Source organism: Gopherus flavomarginatus, chromosome 2 (assembly GCF_025201925.1).
Source record: "Gopherus flavomarginatus isolate rGopFla2 chromosome 2, rGopFla2.mat.asm, whole genome shotgun sequence".
Lineage (NCBI taxonomy): Eukaryota > Metazoa > Chordata > Testudines > Testudinidae > Gopherus > Gopherus flavomarginatus.
Window position 1 is genome coordinate 92,073,491 of NC_066618.1, and position 17,507 is coordinate 92,090,997.

General features: G+C 38.9%; 1 protein-coding gene across 3 annotated transcripts in view; it reads right to left on the reverse strand.

The window, feature by feature from the left end:
• Positions 1 to 17,507, reverse strand: part of DPY19L1 (dpy-19 like C-mannosyltransferase 1) — a 113,899-nt gene that overhangs the window by 18,265 nt on the left and 78,127 nt on the right. For 2 of the 3 annotated variants that reach the window (XM_050937971.1, XM_050937970.1), the window contains 3 exons: positions 16,875 to 16,899; positions 13,952 to 14,071; positions 1,580 to 1,754 (listed from right to left, as the gene is read on the reverse strand). In XM_050937971.1, coding sequence (XP_050793928.1) covers positions 1,580 to 1,754; positions 13,952 to 14,071; positions 16,875 to 16,899 — 320 coding nt within the window. The remainder of the gene's footprint in view (positions 1 to 1,579; positions 1,755 to 13,951; positions 14,072 to 16,874; positions 16,900 to 17,507) is intronic. The other variant, XM_050937972.1, reaches the window with a different exon arrangement.

Below are 17,507 nucleotides of genomic sequence, written 5' to 3' on the forward strand. Positions count from 1 at the left end.
GGAATCTTTTTCTTCTGAATAGAATTATACCAAGATTTTAGCCAAAATGTGATTGTCTTCAAGAAAAAAAGCATACAAGATGGTTACTAACTTGTACTGTAACTGTTGTTCTTTGAGATGTTGGTACAGACATGCACCCAGTACAATAAGCCAGAGAACTTTGCCTAGCAGTACCCATAGACGCGACATACACATCCTCTAGCTCCTTAGTCCCTCCCTAAGCTATTTAAGGGCAGTGCGGCCCCAACCTCCCTCTCAGTCCCTTCACACCAAACATCAAGAATTGAGACTTCTGTGTAGAGGGACCAGAAGGTGTGTCATAAAATACATGTCTGCACCCACATCTCAAAGAACAGAGTTCAATCCTTGAGAAGGTCACTTGGGGATTGGTCCTGCTTTGAGCAGGGGGTTGGACTAGATGATCTCTGGAGGTCCCTTCCAATCCTAATAATCTATGATTAAATTATGATTAACAGTATATGTAAAATAACTGTCCTTTCTTTGAGTGGGTGTAGACGTGTATTTCACTTAGGTGACTGACAAGCAGTATCAGGACATGTGGCTCACAGTCTATTCTGAGAGCAACTGCAAGACTGCCTTCCCCAAATTTGCATAGTATGTGATGTTTTTTAAAGTTATGGATGGAAGACCAAACAGCAGCTCTGCAAAGGTCCAGTATTAAAATATCACCGAGAAATGCAACTGATATCACTTGGGACCTCGTTGAAGTAGTCATGGTCACATGAAACACTGTCTTTTGGCATAGAAAAGACAAAAAACAAGTTGCCTGGGGCTCAAATGGAAAACCCATGAGGGCAACCAATATAGTGCTAAGGTCCCATTGACGAATCACTTCCTTTACCAATGGAGAGACAAGTGATCGCTTTCATGAATCTGGCTACAATGGCATTTGAAAGGACTTTCTACTACTAAGCTGAACCTGTTGAACAGCTGTGGAACAGTGCTCCTCCTGATCTAACCACGCGGCATCCATGCAGTGAGATACTGACTGATTGGAGCTGGATATCAACAATAAAACCCCAGAAAGAGTGAGATAAAGAAGCTTGAAGTAAACTATCACACTGATTGCTCCAACTCTAGCCATGCATGGTGAGAAGGAACTGATGGAGGTCAGGGAGCACCACCTTTAAATAGCCTGAGAAGGAGCTAAGGGGCCAGAGGACACAAGTGCAGCACCTACAGTTACCTCTAGGAAAAATTCTCTGGCTCTGGTGCACTGGCTACGTGCATACCTGAGTGGAATACATGTCTGCCACTTGCAGAACAGAGGATTCTCACTTAAAGCCAAATGAAATACAAGCAATATATCCCAGCATTCCAAATATGTTAGTTAAAAAATGTGTTTAATTTAATGTGTGTCAAAAACCATATCGTGTAATAGCACAATAATATTTGGAAAAATGCAGTTAGCATTTTAATTGGCTTAATCTTGATTCAATTCCAGCATCTAATAAGATTTAACTGCTCCTGACTGACTGCATTTTGACAGATTATTGTTAAAAATTGCTTCAGTTACAGCTCAAATAAGGATATCATCACACACAACTAAATAGTTTACCTTGTCTTGTACTAGATTTTATCCATTCTAAAAGTTCTTCCTGTGGCAAATTGCTAAATTCTCCCATGATGTTCCACTGATTCTGAAGGTTTGCTGATCCCTCTATTGCCATTATTGCTAAAATAGCAAAGACCAATGTTTTGGGCTGAATTTTGCCAAAGAGCCATCCAAACAACTGAAATATAAAAGCCAGTTAATTCCCAGATACCTAGAGTATTACATAATATTCATGTCTTATGATTTTAATTTCTCCAGTAGAAACTTGTCACACATATGACAATCAATCAAAAGTTGTTCTTTTAGGGCCCAGTCCTGCTTCTATTGACACCAATAGAAATTCTGCCATTAACTTCAGTGAGAGTAGGATTAAGACCTTAAATATTCACTTAAGCTGACTCAACTGTAGTATGTTACTCCTACTTTTCTTATACTATAAAATAAGACAATATGCATTAATGCAACCTTAAATTTGCAGTGAAAATAAAGTCAGGGAATGCAGCAGTTAAGATTCATTCAGCAATGTCAGCTTCTAAATCTCACATATGTAGTATTTTATATTCTTGTCAAATGGACAGTTCTGTATATTTCTGGTCACGTTAAATGTATTTCATAACAAGATAAATCAACTTTTTTTTTTTTTTTTTTTTTTTAAGAACCTACAAGCAAATCAGAAAGGCAAAAGTTACCGGTAGAACTTTACTGTCACATCACATCTACTCTTTCCCTCTTCTACACTGAAAGAGATAGACTTTGTTTGAACAACAGTGCAAGTGGTTTGAAGCAGACTTTGAAGTGCGCACCTCAGTAAAATGAGTACCGTGGAGAGAAATTGTAATTCTGTTTCAACTGCTCTATTGTTTGGCTTGAGCAAGGAAAACCTATCCCAGCCACACTTGACTTAACCCCCCCAAGTACCCACAAAAAACATATCCCTTAATTTTTATTGGCAATTCGTGAATAAAAAAAGCAAGGGTTTACACTTTATGCTTATGACACCTGGTTACACTGTTTAACTGCTTGGCACTAGCTAAATGCATTCCCATTAATCAGAATTTATGTAACTACTGTACTATTAAAGCAGCAGGAATTACCAATCACTGTTAGGCTAAATTATTTAATTTCCAATTAAGACCTCCCAATAAGCCAGCAATATCAATTAAACATGTGCTATATGAGATAACAGTATTTTAATATTTATATAATACAGTGCCTCTGGCAGCTGAGAGGGAACATGGCCAAAGTACCATCTTCCTGCAGGGTACAACATATACTCCACTGTTTCTCCCAGAAGAGCTAGACACTAGTCTGGAGCATTCATTGTACAGAGCGTATCTAGCCCCAGCGTGGTTGCAGCACAGGAGTAGGAGGGCCGTCAACGCTTCTTGTTTCTTCTCTCCTCCTGAGTGCTTCTCTACAAATCTGGGCATTAATCAGACCACTAGTTTACATAACCCAAAAGGAGTAACCTGCAGTCTGATGAATGAATGTAGCATAAGGAGCTTCTTCTATGGGTTTGGGATGATTGTTTTAATATTAAAAACTTCTATTTGGAAGGATGAAAAAAAACTTTAACACCACATTTAGTTGGTCATAACTTATGTCACTTTCTTAGGGAAGTAACTGCCCCGAGGGGCCCATGTTTACAACAGAGAACAAAAGTAAGTAGCCCAATTTGTAGAAGTCAGAATACCACAAAACCATTTTATGGACATTTATAATCCTACCAGTCTCAAAAATTAAAATGTCATTTTATATAAATATAATATGGTGTTGACCCATTAATTTGACTGCTGATCTGTTTCAGCACTTGGCAGCTCTTTGGCAGACATACCAACAACTACATGGCAATCTCATTTTGAGTGAGAATGCGTTAGAACATTAAACTCTTCAGTCAGTTTGCTACTTTTCATGTGAAGAAAAACCACAGTCCCATAATGGTTCTATAAAAACTTGATAAAATTAACAGTATTTTGTACATATACACAACCCAAAGTGATTGAACATGCATAAAATGCAACAAAAGCATCTCCTTTTATATGAGGTTGTGACTAGATTAGGATGATTCTCATGTGGTACATGATTCATAAATATGCTCTGCCAAATAAATCTTTAAATGTTTGCAAGGAACATTTTCTTAATTTTCAAGTCCATCAGAATGTTTTCTGCTAACTTTTAAAGTTCCACTTAGGATGGAGTAATTCCTCCTAATTTAGAGAGCAAACACACACAAACAACATAAGCTTTAACATCAATGTGTTCCACCCCACAAGATGCTGCAGAGCAGACTGTGCTCAGTTTGATAATGAAGGGTATAATCATCCATGTGATGGCCTGAAAGAAAAACAACCAGCTGCAGAACTAATCCCACTCCACAGTTGCCCAGTCTCAGGCTGTGTATTCTCAGACAAAAAAAAGGTGTTTTTACTGCAAGGATAACTCATGTGTGTTAGCTATCATGCTGTAAAACTCTTAGTGGTGACAGAGATTGTAGTTTTACCATGAGGCAACCTAGATGAGGTCAACAGCGGATGGGATTATAGTGCTGACCTCACCTAGCTATTTCACAGCAAAAACAACTGCCTTGTTTCTGCTTAGGAGTTTACAGCAAGATAACTATCATGCATTAGTTATCTCACTGTAAAAAAAACCCCACATTTGAGGTTTTATCTTCACTGACAATCTCCTTCCTACTGGCTTGTCTTGGGGACTAGATCAGATGGTCCAGATCCCTTGCTGTTCTGACTTATCTTACAAAGATTTAGGAACATATTTTCACCCTTACCACTCTCATAACTGCTTAATCCTGACATCCATCCCACAGATATCAAATCCTCCCAGAACCTTATTCTAGACAAGTCTGGACAATCGGTTAGTCCTGACTCCCCTCTAATCCTGGTCAGCCCAAAAAGTAATTATTCCTTCTGGTACTTTTTATACATATACAGCCCAATTCTTGAGTCTGTCTGAGCTATTCTTGGCTGAGAACCCAGTGGGGCAGGCTGAAAGCCACTTTTACACTTCCTTGGTCCTGGAGGTAGTGCGAGGTCTTCTCATTCCCTTTGTGTAAACTAGGGCAACCTCATGTCTGCTCTAATCTATGCTGGATGCAAGAGCTCCTAGGGCCATTCCAGTCAGTGTAAGGCATGTTGACAGAAAAGATTATGGCTAACACCAGATTTAATGCCATCATTGTCCCCTACATGTATTAGATGTGCAGCCCGTCTTGTGCCACAGGAACAGGGCAAAGAAGCTAGGCCAGGAACAGATACTCTGGCCCACATTTTTCAGGTGCCACCCACCTTCAAATTAGGTAATGTTCTAAGGGTTAAATTATCAAAGATTTTTCCTTCTCTTGATGCATGAGAAAAATGCTCTAGGAAGAAGCTAGTCTCTGTGTGTCAGACTTAAGTACTGAGCCCCAGTACCCTATCCTGAATGTGTAAATACAATAAATGGAATAAGTACGTACCCTGGACCTTTTAATTAATGAAAGGTTTTATACTTAGTATGCATAAAATGTTAACATTTGCTGAGTAACTATAAAAATGGAAGGTTTGTCATAATGCTTTTCCCCCCACATGTTGTAACGCTGGTTAAAAATTAAATTGATGGATAAAATTTTGATTATTTCAAATGCTCATTTACCCAGAACATTAGAGAGAGTAGTATTTGGACCTCAAATTAATATGCAAAGAGCTACTAAATTATTCAATTAGTCAATCTGAAAACAACCAGAGAAGCAATATACGCAATCTGATGGGGTCAGATCAGGATCATAGTTCTTATGCTCAAAACTGGATAATGCAGATGAGCAATGTATAGTTAAAGCAAAATATATTACATTACGAAACAGTTAATTTATTAGTTTAAGAATCTCAACTTCCACTGATTAAAAAAGAAAGGCCAGGACATAAAGCTACATAGCATATGCAAGATTATGCATCTAGTGTTTTTGTTTACTTGAAAGATATTACACCTAATGACACATTCTTAGAATTCTCTGCACATTTCTAGTTTGGATGCTATAAGCAATATAAACATATTTCAGTTAAGCACTGAAAAGTAAGACTCAATTACCAAGTTTCATATCCTGTGACAATACATATTCTATGCAACAGAGGTCACTTTGTATTTATAGATAACGTTCATTGAAACCAAACCTATATCCATGTTTAAAATTCAGGAATACTTGCTTGGTAATTAAATTGTAACATACTGCAATATTAGTTACTAGTTACAAACAGCAGTACCTAAGCTTTCAACTTTGGTGTGCTCTGTTCACATCTAATTTAAATAAGAAAGACATGAGCATACTGTGTGAGAGCAAGGCTTAGGAGTGAATTGGAAAATATAGAAAATTGAAAGCCATGACAAGTTTGTCAAAAATATCTGTTTTGCTATAGTTTAATTAAATTTGCAGAGCACAAACATTTAGCTAACTGCTGAAGGAAAAAGACTGATTTAAACTAGGACTGTCAATCACAGTTAACTCATGCGATTAACTCAAAAAAAATCATGATTTAAAAAATTAATCGCAATTAATCGCAGTTAAACAATAGAATACCAATTGAAATTTATTAAATATTTTCAGATATTTTTCTACATTTTCAAATATATTGATTTCTATTATAAACACAGAATACAAAGTGAACTGTGCTCATTTTATATTACTATTATTATTACAAATATTTGCACTGTAAAAATGATAAACAAAATAAATAGTATTTTTCAATTCAACTCATACAAGTACTGTAGTGCAATCTCTATCATGGAAGTGCACGTACAAATGTAGATTTTTTTTTTGTTACATAACTGCTCTCAAAATCAAAACAATGTAAAACTTTAGAGCCTACAAGTCCACTCAGTCCTACTTTTGTTCAGTCAATCACTAGCACAGACAAGTTTATTTACATTTACAGGAGATGCTGCTGCCTGCTTCTTATTTACAATGTCACCTGAAAGTGAGAACAGGCATTCACATGGCACTGTTGTAGCCAGTGTTGCAAGGTATTTACATGCCAGATATGATAAACATTTGTATGCCCTTTCAAGCTTCGGCCACCATTCCAGAGGATATGCTTTCATGCTGATGATGCTCGTTAAAAAATAATGCATTAATTAAATTTGTGACTTAACTCCTTGGGGGAGAACTATACATCTTCGGCATTCTGGCATATATTTCACGTAACAGCAGTCTCGGATGATGACCCAGCATGTTTGTTTTAAGAACACTTTCACCGCAGATTTGACAAAACGCAAAGAAGATGCCAATATGAGATTTCTAAAAATAGCAACAGCACTCAACCCAATGTTTAAGAATCAGAAGTGCCTTCCAAAATCTGAGAGGGACAAGGTGTGGAGCATGCTTTCAGAAGTGTTAAACGAGCAACACTCAGAACCTGATGCAGAACCTGAACCGCCAAAAAAGAAAATCAACCTTCTGCTGGTGGCATCTGACTCAGATGATGAAAATGAACATGAGTTGGTATGGACTACTCTGGATGGTTATTGAGCAGAATGCATCATCAGCATGTATGCATGTCATATGGAATGGTGGTTGAAGATGAAGGGACATATGAATCTTTAGTGCATCTGGCATGGAAATATCTTGCGTCGCTGGCTACAACAGTGCCATGCAAATGCCTGTTCTCGCTTTCAGGTGACATCATAACCAAAAGAGGGCAGCATTATCTCCTGCAAATTGTAAATAAGTTTGTTTGTCTTAGCAATTGGCTGAAATAGGACTGAGTGGACTTGTAGGCTCTAAAGTTTTACATTGTTTTATTCTTCAGTGCAGTTTTTTTTTGTACATAATTCTACATTTGTAAGTTCAACTTTCATGATAAAGAGATTGCACTACAGTGCTTGTATGAGGTGAATTGAAAAATATTTGTTTTTACAGTACAAATATTTGTAATAAAAATATAAAGTGAACTATACTCTCTGTATTCTGTGTTGTAATTGAAATCAATATATTTGAAAATGTAGAAAACATCCAAACATATTTAAATAAATGGTATTTCATTATTGTTTAACGTGATTCATTTTTTTATTTGCGTGATTGTGATTAATTTTTTAATTGCTTGACAGCCCTAATTTAAACAGATCTGTTAATAATTTCTTAAAAGGTATGGAACAGTAAGACCAAACAACTATTCTTGTGAATCTGCCAAAGAAAAATAGCACTCTGCCTATGGAGTGTGGACTTAAGAAAAAGGAAGTCCTAACTGACTGGACACTGTTTACGTGTAAAATGAATTACTACATTCCAAAAAAACAATATGTATCCTATTTTTATGGCTTTAATAGCTATTTTCCAGCCCAACTGCAATTTCTCTTGGTCACCTTTATGTATTTGAACTCTTTCTTCTTATGCTACTTTTTTTTTTTAAGAGGTTGTTCATAATTTTATCAAATGTCTGAACTGTACACAAGGAAAGAAAAGAGCAGAATGTAATATATTAGGCACTTGCAGAGTTAAAAAAATTAGAAAAAATCTCGTGTCATGAATTTTGTCTCCATTTTTAAGTTTTTGGGAAAGCGGGGAAAGATGATTCTACAGAAATGTTTTTGTACTCTTATGAATAAATAACCACTTGGTCTTTTCTCCAACCATGAGATTTAAAAAAAAAGGAAGAAAAGAAAAGAAAAACTTAAAAAGCTGACAGGGTTGAATTGCTGGCTTCATTCATTTTTCTCCAACAGATCCCAAATGGTCATGATGGGCAGCTTCTTGACGGTTCTCACTACCTATGGAGCATTGCAGGGTTCATTCTACTATTACCAGTGAAGGAAAGAGTAATTGACTACATCAGTAAACTGATGACACATCTCTACAGGCACATCTTATCTAGTGCACACAATGCTAGCTCCCAGCTGTCTCAGTGTTCAAAGGAAGTTGGAAATGGATGAAAGCCACTGGCATAAACTAAATCACAGAAAGCTGTTGATATTAATAAGATACTATTAAACTCATCCCCCCAATGTTCAAAAAGTGAAGGCATGGAGGTGTTCCTGCTGGACTCATTGCTCCTGAATATCCAAATGGCATCAGAAACACTATCTTTCATTTCAACTGACAAGGAGATCTTTGTTCTGGTAAAGTAACATAACTCACAATGATCCAGACTGAATTACTGCCATTCCCTCGCTCTAATACTGAAGGCAATTATATGAAAACTTCAGCTAGCTCACCTACTAAATCAAAAGGCTAAAGAGTCTACATATCACCAGTACTTTACACCCTAAATAGCTCCTCATTCAACTCTTGATTCATTTTAAAGTACTGTTTTTTCTCTCTCTGAAATCATTTCTGTCTTCATGCCCTATCAGAGCAGTTATGAATGACGAGAGGTTCACAGCAGACAAGCCCCTTAACTCCGAGTTAAGGTGTAGCAGAAGATCCTAAACTGTGGCACACATTTCCTATGCTCTAATAGTAGAGTTCTAGTCTTGTCAAGATTTGAGCAAGATACAAAGATCCATCTGCTTACACAGGCTTTCCAATCAGCAATAACAAAGCAACAGAAGAGCCCAACAACATTCTCCTGGGTAACAGAAATCAACACCTAAAATAAGGGAAGAATGAAGAAGAATTTAGGCCTATTTTGTATAGAATTGACTATGAATCAATGTTTTAACCACCACCTACATATCACAATGATGGGCACATTAGAAGTAGGAAGAGAGAGAGAAAAAAGACGAAACATTTATTTTATTGCTTTCCTGGTTCAAAGGGCAACTTTTATGTCAAATTACAATACACTGACATTTTTATGGCTAATTTATGGACCCCTGAAGATATAGTTTTAGAACGTGTATTTTGAAACTCTTAATGGAAGTTTTGTTAAAATACTATTACTCACAAACAAAAAAACCCACACCTTAAAAACATTACGTTGCCAGTGCACTTTACAGATGGAGAACAGAGACACAGAAAGATTAAGATCAAAACTTTGCACTCATTTTGGGTGCCCAATTTGAGCCTAGGACCTAATTTTTCAGGGTACTTAACATTATATAGCACTTTCTATGTATATATCACAGCTCCCACTGACTTCAGTTCCAGTTGAAAGTGTGCAGCACTTAATCAACTCAGATCCCAGGATATCAAGACAGGCACCCAGAAAATAAGGAAGACACAATTAGTGACCAGCTATGAAAAATATAATTTACGTGACTTGTCCAGTATCACATGGGAACTCTGTGGCAGAGGCAAGAAAAGAAGCCAGTTCTCCAGGGCTCCATGAAACTGGTTTAATCACAAGATCATCTTTTATCTTCCTGCAATCCCTTGACTCATTTACTACACACCTTCCAACTTTGGCAACAAACAAGGCAAGGGTCTTACAGACAACCACCTCCTTTTCTACACAACACCCAGAGCAGGTCTATCCTGTTTACTGAACAAGGCAATGGAATGCAGGAAGGGAAAGAACACAAAAAGTGGTCACGTAATAAGTAACAGTTACTAACCTATTCCCTAACTGTTGTCCTTTGAGAAGTGTGGTAAATGCCCATTCCACTTCAGCTGCATGCATGCCCAATGCACAGCTGTTGGAGATTTTTCCCTCAGTGGTACCTGCTGGGGTGGCGCTCTGCTACTCTCATGCTGCCCTCTGCTACTCTCATGCTGCTGCATAATGGTATAAAGTGTGGAGCTGTTCCAACTTCTCCCCAAGTCCATCTTAGCGGACAGACTCCAATACAGAAGGGCTGGTGGTGGAATGGACACATGCAACACATCTCGAAGAACAACAGTTAGGGAACAGGTTAGTAACTATTTCTTCTTTGAGTGACTGCACATGTGTATTCCACTTCTGGTGACTCACAAGCAGTTCAATCTTTATTCAGGTAGACTTCGATCCCACCCTCAGATCGAAGGACTACATGTTCAAACTTGGCATCATCTCTAGATGCTGACACACTGCACTCTCCAAAGGAGTCATCTGCTCAGGCAGGACCACTGATACTGGCACTGCCCTGTTGAGATTAAATGGCATCTTTCTGTGCCTCTTTCTCAGTACTGGGGAAGGAGTATGGATCCAAGAATTAGCAAGACCACGAGAAGCACTTCTGATGGATGCAGATGTTTGGTACCCACTATGAGTGAAACAGCTCCAAGGATGAGTGTAGGGCTGCCTCCATCAGCAGAAACTTAAGCTTGGCCTCTCTGTCCTTCTTGGATCAAAATCCTTGCAAGGTAGGCACCAAAACATGGACCTGAGTCTCCCCAAGACACTTCAGGCAACTGGAGTGTGGGTCACTCAGTAGAACTGGTTTCTTGCAGGAATGGCAGGGCTTAAAACCCAATGACTGAGTCATGCCCCGGCAGAGGTAGCAGCACCCAGGAATGGGAACTTCTATAACTATCTAACACTATAAACTACTAAACCAAAGAAAAGACTTGTGATAGTAAGACCACACTCTCCAACCACCATCACAGATGGTAAGAAGGAACTGATGGGGTTGGGGATGGCTCCGTCCTTTATACCACTGCACAGCAGCACGAGGGAACAGAAGCTACCTGTGCTGTCCTGATGGGCATTGCTGAGGGGAAAAAAAAAATCTCTGACAATTGCACTGGGAATGCACACACTTGAAGTGGAATGGACATGTGTAATCACTCAAAAAAGAAAAGACTATCATAATTCATGTGCACAATGAGGCTGAATTAAAATTATAAGCAACCTTAATACTGGCACTTCCTAACTAAGTGACTGACTTTGAAACCCGAATAACGTTCTAATCGTTTTTTACTGTTTAATTGCCTAAGTTTCCTAAAAAAACAAACGGAAAAAAGTGTTCCAAATGTGATGTGATATATACTGACACCCATGTGATTCATCAGTAGGGTTGGAACATGTAGATCCACTACACAGACTTCTGGCACTTACTCTGAGAGAGAAACTGATCAAAATAATTAGGTTGTTAATCACTACATTCACCAGCACTAGAGCGGGAGGAGACACACACTTTGCCAGTATGTTTCACATATATTTGCTTACAGCAGTGGAATGGTGAGATTCAGGAAACATGGGTTCCATTCCAGGCTCTGGAAGTGAGTATGCTTTAACAGGCACAGCCCTGTTTCCCTCAAGCTTGAGGCCTTCCCTGCCCTACTATCTCCTTGCTCTAGTCCTATTCTCTTTGTCTATCCTAATCCCTGCCTCCACTACTCAGGGTTCACATCCAAGTCCCAGTTTCTTCACCCAGCAAATCCCAGTTCTCCCCCTGCACCCCAACACTCTTTCAGAACCATCTTCTCTGCCCATTACCCCCACTCCCAGGTTTAGTTCCAGTCTCCTTGCCAGAACAGTCCCAGTTTCTCCCTTCCAACTCCCAGTCACAGTTGCTCTTCCTCCACCACTCTTAGTCCCACACTCTTATTCCTTTCCACTCCCTAGTCTGGCTTTTGTCCCTTCTGCATTTGAATCAGACCAGCTTCCTTCTCCACACTGCCCGAGTGCCCACAGGGGGGTCATTGACAGGACAGGGGGCACAGACACTCCATTCTTAGTTCCAGTGCCCAGCCCAGAGCACTGGGAGCAGACATTACTGGGAAAGTCTGGCTTTGACCCTGCTGCCATGCGCTGAAGTATATTCTGTGGGGCTGACGTATGTGCAGTCCTGTTACATGCAGAAGCTGTGAGGAGCTGGGGCATGTCTAGTTGTTCTGTGGAAATGGCACATGTGCAGTCCAGTCACACACAGGAGTTGTGAGGGAGGAAGTGTGCACTCTGGGTCAGCACAAGAAACTGAGAGAGACGTATGTTCAGTGAAGATAAAATCTTTGGAGATTTACTGCTAAAATCTAAGTCATCTCTATGTGTGAACTGTGATTTCTCAAAGGCAAATATAGTAGTAGTCAAATTTGGGCTGATTTTCACAGGGATGGTGTCACAGGATAGCTGGTCTCCGTGAATAGACTGAGCCCAGGTCCCCTGTACTGGAACAGGTGAGCGTAATCCGGCTAATTACAGAACCTGGGCTACAGTTGGGCTTATAAAGGGCTGCTAGCAGATAGCTGAGGAGGAAGGACTGAGACAGGCTGAGCCATGGTTGGCAGAGGCCACACTGGAGTGAAGCTAACTCCTGTGGTGGGTCCCTGGAGTAAGGGACCAGGGGCCCAAGAAAGCAACCCAATGGCTGCAGCAACAAGAGGAGTTAGAGGAGGCAAGGAAGTTGCCAGGAACTAGACAGCCAAAGACCTTGGGAGGGATGGCCCTGAAGTCTGGGGGCCAGGTATTGATTTAAGACTGCCTTCTGTTTGTTTACCTTTGTTATAAAAGCATAAATCTCCTTAACTGAGACTAGGTGTGGCAGTGCATGCTTGGAGATGGGGTGCAGTGGCAGCTCATCAGTGACAGGTGGCAAAAGGCCACCCCTCCACCCCTGCCCCAAAATGGACATGTTTCAATACCCTGCTTCAATGCATGGAGATGCTACAGCTTGCCAGGATTTTTGAACATGGATTTTTTTCTTGGAAACCATTGAACTGTTTTGATGGAAATTTTTCAAAAACTCAGCCTGAGATAGACACTTGGCCATGGAAAATTTCATCTTAACAGTTAAAATTTGACAAAGTTATAAACAAATGAAAAGAGAGTGTATACGGGAAATTGCCATGTCCCACATATAAAAACAATGCAGTTGCATACTATTGTACTGTGTGTTCTGTACATGACAACGATCAGGCAAAAGTGGATTTAACAGATATTTAGCTGTGGTTCTAAAGACAAACTGTATTCTGGGTGTGAGGATCACCCTTCAAAAATGTAGAATACTTGTCTGAATAGCTAGTCCCAACAAATATTCCACATCTGAAGAAATCTGGTCTGCTTTTCCACTACAGGTGATTTAAAACTAGAAGAATCTTTTATCTTCATTTTGCATCCCAGTTCAACTTCAAAGCAAGAATATGCTTTCAACACTCAAGCCTATCTAAAACTAAACTTCCACTGAGAATAGATATGTATGCAATGAATCTAACAGGGAAAAATGGTGATTATACACCAACATTAATTTTTGATAAAATTAGAGTGATACAAAACCAGCAATAGCAATGAAATGTACAATTAAAAGCAAAATGCTGTCCTATTACTAAGCTCAGTACAAGGCACAATAAGACAGACTTATGCTGTAGTTACACTATTCCAAGTGTTTGTTTCAGTTGTAATACTGTAAGTGGAAAGCTGATTTTTTAAAATGAACCTGTGTTTTCATTTTAACTAATAAATATTATAGTTAAAAGATTCAGCAGTTATGAACAATAATAGAGCAGTTTATATAATTTTGGATAAGAGTTCACAGAACAATGTGTTATGGTAACATTAAGGTTTGAGAGAATTGCAGGGTTAAAGTACATCTTACCTGTTTTGAACAAACCAAGGAAGCCATAACGCATAAGTGAGGTGTCAGAAACAGTTTCAGTCTCATAATTAAAATACCAAGTACAGTATATGCCAATAGCTGCAATGCATGGTATACCAGCTGCCAAACAAAAAAAACAACCACATACACAAAAGCATAAGCTAACATTCTGACACATTTTCATTTGATATTCAAAATACATTTTGAAAAATGCAAAAAACTTATTTAAGAGATTTTTTTTAATGTATTGCAAAGTAAAATCTTCCAAATTTAAGCAATGGATAAGTAGGTTTTTTTACTCGTCCTCCCTGAGGATTGAGAGGTTTTTTGTTTTTTTTTAAGTATGCTTACATGTGGATAGAGAAAGGAAGAAAGGAGGAAAATAGGGAGACCAGATAGCAAATGTGAAAAATCAGGACAAGTGGTGGGGGGTAATAGGTGCCTATATAAGAAAAATCACCCAAAATCGGGACTGTCCCTATAAAATCGGGACATCTGGTCACCCTAGAGGAAAAGCAGCATAGAAGGGCTAGCTGGAGAAATGGCTGGATATACAGGAGGGCAAACTGCAAGACAAGCAGGCAGGCAACGATAGATGCAATGTTCTCTGCATGGCCATCTCCTACCTCACAGGCAGGAAGAGGCTTAGTTATTTAACATACAGTAACTCCTTGCTTAACGTTGTAGTTATATTCCTGAAAAAATGTGACCAAGTGAAATGATGGTAAGCTAATCCAATTTCCCCATAAAAGAATTAATGTAAATAGAGGGGGATTAGATTCCAAGGAAATTTTTTTTCACCAGACAAAAGATTATTTTGATGATTGTGAAGCTTGGTTGAAGTGGCGAAGTCAGAGGTTGGGATATTTCCCAGGGAATGCCTTACTGCTAAATGATGAACTAGCTTTTGGCTGAGCCCTCAAGGGTTAACCCATTGTTGTTAATGTAGCCTCACACTCTACAAGGCAGCAGGAATGGAGGGAGGGGAAACAACATGGCAGACAGAGAGAGAGACTGTGTGAGAGAGGGAGAGAAGCGCATTGCTCCTTGAAGTATGCTGACACCACTCTAAGTACATTACCTTGTTAAGTAGATCAACAAGTTGAGACAGCAGCTGCTCCCAGGAAGCTCCCTCCTCCTGAGCCCTGTTGTGTGGTTCCCCTCCCCTCCCCATTTATGGAGATGGTGTAAGTGGGGAGCAGAGGAGAGGGGGACACCCCGACATTAGCCCCCGTCTCTCTCTCCTGCACAGCAAGCAGGAGGTTCTGGAGAGCAGCTCCAAGGCAGGGGGCAGGGCAGCACATGGCAGTGGGGGGAGGGACAGCTGAACTGCAGACAATTGATAGCCTGCTGGCCGGCTGCCGGTCCACCCTGGTTCCAAGCCCCCCACCCCTCAGCTAGCAACAGGCTGTTCTTCCTGCAAACAGTGGACAAAGCAGGCGGCTGCCAAATGACTTTATAAGGAAGCATTGCACAACTTTAAACAAGCATGTTCTCTAATTGATCAGCAAAGTAATAATGAAACAATGTTAACTGGGAGGACTTTAAGCGAGGAGTTACTGTATCTAAAATACTTAGTGATCCAGAGATGAAAGGTGTGACAAATACAGTTGTCACCATTACTAAATTGTGCATCCAGTGACAAGGCCAGTTATTTGTAACATAGTGCTCTGATACTCTTAAAATCAAATATCAGAGGGGTAGCCGTGTTAGTCTAGATCTGTAAAAGCAGCACAGAGTCCTGTGTCACCTTATAGATTAACAGACGTATTGGAGCATGAGCTTTCGTGGGTGAATACCCACTCCGTCGGATGCACTGATCTTAAAATCAAATATCAATAAGTTCAACTCAGAGTATCAGTGCCAGATTCTTACCTCTTGACACACAACCTCAGACACACATTACCTGAGGAGAACTTGTGATAAAAATGCAGCCACTCCAATCAATATCTCTACCTATTTGAATCATTTTAATATTTTTGGATGAATTAAGATGTTTCTAAAGAGCAAAACAGCACGATGCCTCAAAATAAATTAGGAAAATAAATAATTGGGTGCCAAGCAGCTCATTAGGAAGCTTTTTTTTTTTCTTTGAGCATGGAAGGAGATTCCTTCCTCCAAATTGGAAGCAACTATCTACGGGGTGTAGGCTTATTGGAAGCTATTTTCTGTATCCTAACCCCTAGATTTTAATTAGTTTTCTAACTGTAGTAAATATGGAAGGATTTTGTACTTCAGCCTAGGCTTCTTCAGTGCAAACTTAATTTCCTCAGTGAATGCTTAATTTCTAGTGATCTGACCCCTCATTTTACCCTAGTCTTTCAAATGGCCTCCTGGATTAAAGAATTTGAATGCTAAAATGGGATATAAGCTGGTCTACCTAAACTTTGATGGCTCCACCCATCATCAAGCAGATGTCATACTAAGTCGGGCTGACTTTTTGAACTTAAAATGGAAAAAAACCTCAAAGAAAAGCCATCATTCAAGAACAACAAAATCAACCAAATACCGAAAAAATGACAATTACTTATGTTAATAAAATGTTAGGAATAACTGATAAAGAGCAGAAAGTAAAGTAATAGGCTTAATTACCACACACAAATCCTACAAACATACAAGACTACAGAGGTAGTCTTCAAACATGTTAAGAAAAAAATGAAAGTTGGAATCCAGGATAATCTATTTGTATCATTAAAACAAAGTGTAAGACTTTTCCCCGTTACAAACAGGATGTCTTTTGTATGTGTTATTTTAAAGAAGTTATTCTGGTGACGTTAACCAAGGAGTAGGGAATTAGACAAAAAAACTAAACTTTTGAGAAACATCATACAAAGAGAATTCTCATTTAAATTATATTTAAAATGTACCAGTACTTATTCAAATTAAGGAGTCACACATGAAATCAAAAAAGATGAAGTCTTACCTCACCATGGTTAAAATGATCCTCTCTGGATAAAAAAGAAAAACCACACAAATACATTATTTGTCCATAGCACAGAATCATTAATATGTTCTACAGAATGCTCCTTGTTACATTTATGAAATGATCTGATAAATATATATCACTTATATAGCCCTTTTCAGCCACAGATTTCAAAGCTCTTTACAAGTTGGATAAATATCTTTGTCCCATATTTATGTTTTGGCTTATCTCCAAGGCTGAAAAAGCACTTGAATACTTTAATTACTTCTACAAACAATCTTTACAGCAGATTAGCTATTTGGACAAAGAGCTAGAAACTCCCTAACAAAAGATAAGTACACAGAATATGTCCTACTATGTATTGTTAAAACAAGTTAACTATTTACTTAGTTATGACATGTATGGTTTCTGGCTCCTAAGGAGCAAACCATGTAAACGAAACATTGTTTTTACAGCAACTTATGAAGCTTATTGAGACCTTAAAAGAGATACTTCCAGAGAACCTTAACTTTGCTATAGAATTATTTAAATCTGTTTCCATAAACTGATGCATGTATGCCTAATGTTCCTGCAGGACACTTGTGAGAAAAAAGAGCAAACAAACAGAAATTATGGTAATTTAACTTATCAATA